Raw genomic sequence first — 10,771 nt, 5'->3', positions numbered from 1 at the left:
GATGCTTTAGGTACTCTGTCCTGTAAACCAAGCAATTTTAGGCAAAGGGTTAGGAAAGTGATAAATGAGGCGAAGTGAAGTTGGGGTGGAAATAATTAAAAAGAAAAAAATTGCAGTGAAGTGAAGTGAAGTGAATGACATTACGCATCCATGACTGTTGGTTTCCTTTTGTTTGTGTTTTGGGTGTTGTATTTTTTTTCTCTCTCTCTGTAATTGTTGTTGTATTTGTTGCAGTTGTTTGTATTTCTCTGTAATTGTTGTAGTTGTTAATTGTATTTGGTTTGTATTCATTGTGGTAGGATGTCCTTGTTGTATTTGCTGCAGTTGCTTGTATTTCTCTGTAATTGTTGTAGTTGTCAATCGTATTTGGTTTGTATTCACTGTGGTAGGATGTCCTTATTGTTGTGTTTTGTTTGAACGTGTTGTCACTTAGTGTAATGTGTGTTACTTGTCTGTTGTGTCCTATTGTGTACTACTGCCACCGGGCTAAAACCCAATTGCAGTATAATAAATAATGTAATGTAAAATTTACAATCGGTCAGTCTGTCCCACCCATGCCTAGTCTCCCAAAGGGTCTTCTTCCTTAAGACATAGACACATTAATTATATCTTTGTATGCACCACTTCCAGGCCCATCCATGCAATTGCACCTATAAAAATACTGCATATAACCAGTTATTAGACTTGCAACAAAACTAACCTTTTTGAAGTTTTGATGGCAACTTTGAGCCTCGTAATCTCTTGCCTTACTTTGTCAAGATTCTTAGAAACATCATCCACCTTCTTTTGTGCAGCTTTCATACATCTCTCCCTTACTGTCATGATCTGTTTACGTAGACTCTGAACCTGTGAATCTACTTCTCCTGCCTTCTCTGTAGCAGCATCATACTCTATATACAAAATAAACTGATATGAACAAAGGAACTATTAGTCTTATTTTACTTTTCAAAGGTTATGAGCATTGTTATCCTTTAAAAATGTGGTAAGTTTCAAATATTAGGAATGGCAGTAACAAATCAAATTCATTCTCACGACAAAATTAACATCCATCAACTCAAATACTCACACAGAAAAATGAAACTACACGTTGAGTCCTGGAGAGCTAATATATCAAAATAATAGTGTCTGTATATAAAACCTGCAATGCTAATCTTCCCAACCCAGTATCTTACAAAGGCAAACTCAAGAAAATGAAATATTTATTTTATCAAATATTCTTCACAAAAATGATTACTCTTTCTAAACAATGGGTACTTCAGATTGCATCATTACTGTATTCTTCTCTTCTTCCACACAACAGGAATTTTCCGTTTAACATACACTTTCTTGTTGAGGTAATTTGCTCAAGTGGTAACACTTGATTTGTATTCAGGAGATCCCAATTTGAATCACAACTAGGACAATGATTATACTGAGGTTTTGTGGCTTTCCTGAGACCCTCTAAGTAAATGTCAAGAGAGTAACTTGAATTAGGCCACAACCACCTCCTTCAATATCCTTTCCAAATCATTATTCACTCTTATCAAATTATCTGACACTATTAAGTCTGAGTTACTGACAGAACTGTAAAATAAACTAGAATATATATATTTGCAGAAAGTACTTTTGAGAAATATAATTTCAATTTTATAAAGCTTGCTAAATGGTGCCTAATTAATTTCCTACTAGAAGGTATTAACACCAAGGAATAAATAAAAATATGTAGTGCTTAATAAAAATTATGCACAACAAAACAGTGCAGGGTTCACAAAATCAAAGTTATCACGACAAATTAGTCATAAATCTAAATTTAAAACAAAGTACCCTGTCATTACCTGTCTGAGCCTTAGTAACTATATCTGTGAGCTTTCTAACATGTGCTGGATCAGGGGCAGCTGCTTTCACTTTCTCCTTCTGCCGTTTTAACTGCTCCTGGAGAGTGGGAAGCTGTTCAGCTGAAAGCTGAAACAATATATTTTTTAAGCATTGGTTTCATCATCAAACTGGGTAGGAATGGAATGGTATAAAATATTCAATTCGGGGAACTAATGAATATTTCATCACGTCCACTACTATTTACATTTTGGGATTCCAGGATTTTACTCCCTGGATCTTTTGCTTTTGTATCCTGCTCGAATGACTATTCCTATAATAGTGGACTCATCTCACTTCTACACATTGAAATTTATTTCCATTTTTGATAATCTTCTATCTTACCATCCTCTCTCATTTACCTTTGTTTCATGATACATACTCCTACTTTGTGACACTGCTCTTTATTCTTGCATCCTACTACCCTCCTCATGAGGTAGCGTAGTTGGTTGAAGCACTATGCTACAAGCCAGTAGGTCATGGGTTTGAGTCACGATGAAGCAGATTCTTTTTTGTTTTAATTGACCTAATCCTACCAGCCATACTATGGCCCTGGGGTCAACTCAGCCTCAAACAGAAATGAGTACCAGGAATTTTCCTCGGAAGTAAAGGGCGGCCGGCACATAAGGCTGACCTTACGGTCATCTGTGGGCTGACTGAATAGGTAATTTGGGACCTCAATATCTCACAACCTTATGGCCTCCATGGCCTATTACAGGATATATTTCAGCATCAATATTCTGAAACAGCTTGTTCAAATTTGTACTTCACAGAATCATTTCTGCAGCAAGTATTCTCACACCTGACTATCGACAACAAGTAAATTCAGGGAACCATAACCGCTAGATAGTTTTTACATAACAGCTGTAACAAGCGTTATGCATATAGCTGATATTTTGAGCTCTCTGCAAAATTTGTTTGTTCAGTTTCAGTAAAAGCACCTGATGACCACATGTAACTGCACGAACTAAAGTATGATTTCGTTAGTTCACTGATGCAACATTCTCCTCCCTTACTAGGGAAGATGAGATGAAAATATTTACATTATTTATACATGTGCTGTACAAGTTGAAGTAGAACATGAGCTCTGAGATGCATGAAAATGACAGGCCTAATTATAATAGGCAAATGGACTCTTCTTACCACCCAACCTCTGTAATGACAGCAAAGGTACTGTACATCTCAAGGCCATCGGTCATGTCTCACTGAACCTAGTGTGCAGATGTGATGTCCGGTGAGAAAGCTGATGAATTTCTTGAACTAAATAACTATTAGCCACTGAAGGAAGATCCTGAACTATAAACTGAGAAGTGATGCTTCAGTATTTAAAAAAAGTAAAAAAAGTAAAGTTATCCCTGTACCAGGCCATGAGGGTCCCACACTATCTAGAAAATCGGCTCAAAGATAGCGGTAAGGTTGTCAGCCTTACGCACTGGCCGCGCTTTACTCCCCACGAAAATTATTTAATTAATTCCTGGTACTCATTTCTGTTAGAGGCTGAGTAAACCCCAGGCCCTAGTGCAGCTGGAAGGATTAGGTCAACTGAAAAAATCCAATGACCTCATCGGGACCTGAACCCGCGACCTTCCGGCTCGTAGCATAGCACCTCAACCACTATGCTACCGCGTGTCCCCCTTCGGTATTTAACCCATAATAAATGTTAGATCATGTTCTCTTCGTTCTGAATAGCCCTTTATGTAAATAATTCTCAAAGTATAAAAAATTCTGCAATATGGAGAATATTTTAGGGGCATGAACACACCTGTATCTCGATCTCATATTTATTCAAATTCATCCTCATGGTCTGCAGTTCCTGTGACAACAAAGTGACTTGGTCTTCCAATGAGACTTGCCGTGTACAGAGCTGCCTTGCACGGGACTCTAACTTCTGCAGTTTCTGTTCCATTTGATCCAGCTTACAGGGACTTGCAACAGAGGTAACTGCCACAGACTGCCCCATGCGACCTCGCAAAACTGTCTTGCCACCACCACTCATTGTTCCTAGATAAATATTAACCCTCGTCATAAAGGACAATGTATGCAAAAAAATATTACTTAATGAATGGGATTCTGGATGTTCAAAATTGGAAAGAGGAATTATATTTCTTTATTTCTTTACTGGTTATGTAAATTCAATGAACAAAATACAAGAGGAATGTCACATAATTTATTATTTTTGGTTACTGTACTTCCTTCTTTTCAGCAACTGCCCCAGAACTTAGTGAGCTAAAGAAACATGCAACTGGAACTCCACACACACACACACACACACACACATATAAACATACATAACAAATGTTTCCACCCATAAGTTCAGGGATCAGGGCATGAAGAGCATTCAAAGAATAATTCTTGACTAGGAAAAAAACATCTTCTTAAGTCAATGTCAGCTCCTGCCATGTGATATGTAGCTGTCCAAAAATGAGAAACAGGAACACAGTTAAAATTCAAATCTGAAAGAAATACAGTTCATATTCCCCCCCTTTAGTTCATATAGCATTTGAGAAATTCAAAACAGAACTTATTAATATATCATTTACGCAAAGCTGCAATGCAAGAGGATGATTTCCTGAACAGGTGGATAATTCTTCTAGGAATACTGGCTAACCTCAATGCTATGAACATTAAGCCTGGTGTGTAGTCAAACATCTGCAGATTCTGGATAACTTCTTGGTTGCTTATATATAAAATGCACTTGCAATTCTTCTGAATAAATAATTTTACTAAAACCTTCAAATTCTTTACTTGAAGTCCAGTAATCCAAACCTGCACAGTGCTATAATCAGTTTGGATTATTGAGACTGCACTGTACATGTAATACATTTTGGAATGACAGTAATGATATTTTATTCTTATTTTCTGTGATGGTATGATATGTATATACATAAACTCCAAACTAAGACTGCATGGAGATAAAATATTTTTTACTTCTACGTTCAAATTTGAGATTGAGGTTAAACAGATGAGACTCAGCATCAAATGAAATCTTCCAAGAAACACTGAGTGTACAAAGAAAACGCTGTGCAAAGGATAGAAAGTATAATACTGAGGTGGTAATAATGTACATAAAGACTTAGAAAATGGAGATTATAATAGTAAGTATTTCATTATCCAACAACTTTAAGGAGCAGAGGGAAAGATAACACATATAACCATTAGAAGGACTGCATAGAGTGATAGATGGAAGGCTTTTGTAGGAAGCAGCCTGGAATGATAGCCTGTTATAATGTACTAGAACAGGAAACCTGTGCAAATGAGAGAATTCCAAGACAAAGCTATATTTTGTTAAGAAATTTCCTACTTCAGTTCACTGTGGTGCTAAATACTATTTATAGATTATGGTAACATCAGCATTCATAAGAATGAAGCTCACCAGCAAGTTCAATCAGTTGTCCACCCAGTGTTACTACCCGGAACCTCTGCTGTCCAAATGCTATCCTTGTAGCTTGGTCTAGGTCATTTGCAACCAGGGTATTTCTTAATCCATAGTAGAATGCTGGCAATACACGTTCATCCTCGACCTGGATAAGGTCAAACAACCGTGGCACTCCCTCAGGCCTGAAAAAGCCAAATTATCATTACTAAAGATTGAAAAACACAACTAAGAATGCTACACTGACAGACATGATAATGTCTCATGCCAGAGCAATGTTTCTCAATGGCAATAATGATATTTCACTTACAGATCTGTTACAGAGACATTCTATTTTGTTTCCCTGAACATGTAGCATATTGGCTACTTTTGATACAGACATCTTGTACAGCGATAGTAACTTGATCTAATGATTGTTAAGTATTACTTGTTTCATGAATGAAAGCATGTGGTGGCTTCATATACCTACAGTTAAAAAAACTGTTTCATGAAACTGTTATACATATTTTATGAAAGGAAAAATTCTCTCTACTCCCTACAAATATGAGTTGTCTGAGAAAGAACGACTACACTTGAAAAATTATTACTGTAAGAATCAATAAAGCTACAGGAGTGTAGATTTAATAACATGAAAGAGAAACTCTGAAAAGTTTTATTTATGCTATGTGTACTATGTGTATGGATGCACACATGTACTAACTGGGCAAAATCAGAGAGGCCAGTTGGCAGTTGCTCTTAGAATGGTTTCCAAACTACAGAAGGTGGAGTGTGTGTGGTGGGTGGCAGAAACAAAATCGTTACAAGAGTTTAAAGGAAGCTCATAATGAAACATGTTGAAATGCTTCTTTCTTGAGAAATCATTCTGCGTTGTGTGCAACAATTGAAAATACTCGGCAGTGTAAAGAAAGGGAAGAACCCTGGAACATCAATATTACCACGTACGGCAGAATGCATAAGGCAGAGCTACTAAGGCTACCCAAGAAGCCAGTGCACAGGGTGAGCCAAAATTCAACAATTCTTGTTTCATAGTTCCTGATATGTTGTGCAAACATTCAAGATCTTGTGCATATAAAATCCAATATGTGCAACAGTTCTCAGAGGAAGATTATGCATTGAGTGGATAATCTGCTTGTCTCATGCTACAGAAAACGGACGAGGATTATGATTACTCGATGCATTTTGTATTCTCTGATGAAGCAACACTTCATGTTAGTGGGTACTTGAACAAACACATTTGATGTGTGGGGGTTCTAAAACCCAAATTCTGTTACAGAAGAGGAATGACAGTGTCAAAATGAATATCTGGTATGCTGAAGCACATAACAAGGTGACTGGTCTTTCTTCTTGGCAGAACACACCATCACCAGTAACTGCTACTCCAATATGTTGGAATTACATGCAGTCCCACAGACAAAGGAAGTAGGTATATGGGTAATATTCCAACAAGATGGAGCACCATGGTATTAATGTTATAATCACCAGAAAAAGTTTCTGAATAAAACCTTCCCTGGAAGACAGACTGGAAGAGGCAGGCCCATTGCCATGGACTCCAACATCTTCTGGTTTAACCCTCATGGAATTCTTCATATGGCAATACATAGAGGACAAGATGAACTCCATAAAGGTTGTTTCTTTATAGGTCTTGAAGGATCATATAGTCTACACTATGGAAGGAACCCCACCACCAATATGTGATGATATCCACATGCTGAATATTGAATGACCATTGTGCAGGCAACAAAGGAGGTTCAGGCCAAACTATATTAAAGCAAAAGCACTGTTGCAGTTTCCCTCTCATATCATGAAAGCTGCTCTCTTATCACTTGTACTGACTTCACATTAAGATTTTTAAAATGTGGTCATTCTTTCTTGGACATCTTGTACTTTCATATCCTGGCAAATAGATATGTTACTATGCAGCGATTCTGTAAACAACCGTTTCTGGGCAACGGCTCTGTAAACACATTCCCGTGGCAATGAATACAAATGCAACAATAGAGTTACTGTTGGAAATGGAGTGTTTCTACATGGTCCGTGCTCAGATCTTATACGCAAGGGATAAAGTCAGTTGTTAAGCAGTTCTGTACGGAAGGCTGTGAAGGAAAGAGTTAGTTGTAAGAGTGTTCAGTTGAAAGTCCAGCTGTGAAGAGAAGACTTTATGTCTGATATTTGGAGTGTGTAATTCAGTGAGACTGTTATAATTTTTGTGTTAAAATAAGTTGCAAGGAAACGACTAGTGGAAACTGTAATAGACTGAGGACACCAGTCTGTGTCAGTGATCTGAAAATTGCAGTCACGAGTCATGAGTGCATAGTTAGTTAGTTAGTTAGTTATTGGAGAGGGTGGGTTTCCCCATGCACTTAGACCAGTATTGGTCCATTGTGCTTCCCTCTATGATGTTCTACCAGTCTCTATACACTACCGATACTGGTGCTTACCATCAGTCCCGACCAAGCCAGTGAGTTCGGCCTCTACTGGCTTAGCGGTATCTATAATGCTTCCCTCATCTATCAGAGGCGTTAGAGACTACTGTTGGGCAGGAAATGTCCTTGAATTCTGCTCAGTGACCTCCTTAGGAGATATGAGGTTCTTTTACGTGCCGTAAAGCTACGACACGGGACCCACGGCTTAAAGTCCCTCCTGGAGGACTTGTTCCCTGAATTTTTCCGCCCTTAAAAATTCCACAACCTCCGCCTGGTTTGAACCCGCGTACTACGAGTCATGAGGTGGGAACGTTACCTCTAGCCTATGGAGGCCGCTTCGTGAGTGCATAAGTGGTCAATAAACTGAGTCACCAATCCAAATCTGATCTATAGTTACTCATACACGTGATAATATTTCGTAACATAACAATAGTTTACCGGTTGATTGGTGTTCTGCACTTCTGACGTAAATGTTCTTGTTTCTCCAGGGCAATGAATGTGGCTCTCCCAATGTCATTCCTCTTCAAGAACTCAATGCATTTCTGTCCGGTGACCACAGTATCCACAACAATGCTGTCGAGGGGGCCACAGGCAGTGGATATGGCCACATCATACTTCCGATCAATAGCTCCTAAATCTCCCTAAAACAAATGCAAATTAACCTCCCTTGATGTGTATATTTAACTAACATGACATATGCAACACTCAAACTGTGTGTCACTGTTCTTGACATCATGTTGATGAAGAAAAGGATATCCCTGCAATAAAAGGAGTTCAGATAAGAACTCAGCTGGTGTTCCTGACTCACCAGTCTCCCAAATATTCCAGGCAAATGCCCAAGCTGTTTCTGTTCCATCAATGAATCAAGCACACGACCACGTGAACGAGTGGCCTGCATTGAAGACCTTGTCTCCTCCACCTGAGCCCTGTGAGTTCGCAATTCTGCTGATACTGCTGCTTCATCTTTTCGCACTTGGGCAAGTTCTACCTGTGCCTCTTGTAACTGCTTTTCTGCCGCTGGGATCCCAGTGTTCAGTTCTTCTATTTCACTGAAAGCATAATTAATAGCAGCATAATGGTCTTCAAATTAAACACATATTTTCTACCTTTGAGAAGGAATGAAAGGCATAACAATATAGAATTACTGGGTTTTTGGACATTTTCCATCAGCCGGTTTTCTAGAAAAAAACATGACATTTCGGAAACTGGAGCTGTTTCTGTCCTTAGGTGAGAGGGGGAATACACCTACTCAGTTGGGCCCCTTAGTTTCTGTTTCTGAAATGCTGTGTTTTCTATTTTCTAGAATACCGGAAGATGGATAAAGTCCAAAAACCCAGTAATTCTGTGTGTTATACACCATCATCAGAACCCTTTAGAATCTACTCATAACAACGTTCAGTTTAACTCGTTCACAAAAGAATACTTTCAAAATATCATTAAAGGAAGACTGTACTTTTAAGGAACAATATCTTCATGAAAACGTGTAACACAAAAGAAAAACGGAAGCAGAAAATTTGAGCACTATTAGCAATGCTCATAGGGAATTATGGTTGGAGCCACGAAGAAATGACAGCATATGTGGCAAAATGTTAACAGGCTGTTTCACTGTTGGCTGTTGGACTCCCCCCCCCCACTAAGCGAATTAAAAAAATATATCTTAAAATGATATCATTAGGAGAGACCTGGATATATCATGGACTTACTCTTTTCTCCCCTCCACAGTTTTTGAGGCAGTCATATAATTATTTTTTATCTCTTCCAGTTTTGAACGTTCTTTCTGCTCGCTACTCACATACAGGTCCAATTCTGCTTTGGCAATATCATACTGCAAAATAAAAACATACTGTAGCATGTAGAGCCATTTCTAGGCAATGATCACAAACAAGTTCCCATGGCAACAATAGAGATGGTGTTGGAAACGGTGTTTTCTGTGGTGGTCCATGACAAGGGGTTATAAGGAGGACAAAGGGAAATGAGAGCTGGAAGGGAGCCGCCATTTAGAGAGGACTTGATCACTAAAGCAGAGGAATAGCCACTGTTAGAAGCCATTACCAGGAGAAGTCTAGTGAAGACTGAGAACACTAGTGTGTGTGTGTAACAGTGATTTGTAAAGTGTGAAGATCAGTGATGGGGGTATAATCAAGAGTAAATACGAGTCATATGTTAAAGTGGTCAATAAATCAAATATCCAATCCAAAATCGCATCAAGAGCCACACATATATGTGACAATATTTAACAACATTCATATACATTTAAATTTAGCCACATAATAGAGTAAATAGACACACATATGGACAACAACAAAAACAACTGGTTTGAATGGGCACCTGTCACATAGAAAGCCAAGTTATCAGAAGACTGTAAGGTCAAGGACTATGTAAGTGTAATGACTGATTTCTTCATAGAGTCCGTGAGGAGTGAAACAGATAACATGGCAGAAAGATGTATTTTGTCATTTACTTAATAACAAAGTCAGCGGCCTCCGTAGTCTAGAGGTAACGTTCCCACCTCATGACTCGTAGTACGCGGGTTCAAATACCCGGCGGAGGTCGTCGAATTTTTAAGGGCGGAAAAATTCAGGGAAAAAGCCCTCTGGGAGGGACTTTAAGCTGTGTGTCCTGTGTCGTAACTTTACGGCACGTAAAAGAACCTCATATCTCCAAAGGAGATCACTGAGCCAAAATTACGGACGTTTCCCGCCCAACAGCAGTCTCTAATACCTCTGGTAGAGGGGGGAAGCATTACAGATACCTCTCAGCTAGTAGAGCCGGTCTCGCTGGCTGGGCGGGACTGATGGTAAGCACCAGTACCGGTAGGATATAGAGACTGGTAGAATCCTGGTCGCGGTGCATGGGGAAACCCACCCTCTCTAACTAACTAAAAACTAAAACTAATGACAAAGTCAGATTTTCAGACTATATAACACTGACCAGCAGGACGTTTAGTGAATTTAATTTGATGTGGATGGAAGTGGTCTTGGATTAACCCTTTCGCGCGGTTATTTAAATTCCGCTGCCGTCTCTCCGGCGGTAATATATTCAGCCGGCCATTTAAATTTTGCTTGAAAATGATTTATTCATCATTGTTCTTAAATTATATGAGATAGGAACATGAAACTTTCAC

General features: G+C 38.8%; 1 protein-coding gene across 2 annotated transcripts in view; it reads right to left on the bottom strand.

Moving 5' to 3' along the window:
• LOC111863206 (structural maintenance of chromosomes protein 4) overlaps positions 1–10,771 on the bottom strand; it is a 52,408-nt gene that overhangs the window by 26,201 nt on the left and 15,436 nt on the right. For both annotated transcript variants that reach the window (XM_023849305.2, XM_023849303.2), the window contains exons 9-15: positions 9,351–9,472; positions 8,456–8,696; positions 8,086–8,288; positions 5,225–5,409; positions 3,614–3,852; positions 1,815–1,941; positions 701–890 (exon numbers count right to left, since the gene is read on the bottom strand). In XM_023849305.2, coding sequence (XP_023705073.1) covers positions 701–890; positions 1,815–1,941; positions 3,614–3,852; positions 5,225–5,409; positions 8,086–8,288; positions 8,456–8,696; positions 9,351–9,472 — 1,307 coding nt within the window. The remainder of the gene's footprint in view (positions 1–700; positions 891–1,814; positions 1,942–3,613; positions 3,853–5,224; positions 5,410–8,085; positions 8,289–8,455; positions 8,697–9,350; positions 9,473–10,771) is intronic.

The sequence above is a fragment of the Cryptotermes secundus genome, unplaced genomic scaffold (assembly GCF_002891405.2).
Source record: "Cryptotermes secundus unplaced genomic scaffold, Csec_1.0 scaffold586, whole genome shotgun sequence".
Classification (NCBI taxonomy): Eukaryota; Metazoa; Arthropoda; class Insecta; order Blattodea; family Kalotermitidae; genus Cryptotermes; species Cryptotermes secundus.
Note: the sequence above shows the minus strand (reverse complement) of the source record. Positions and strands in the feature narration are given on the sequence as shown.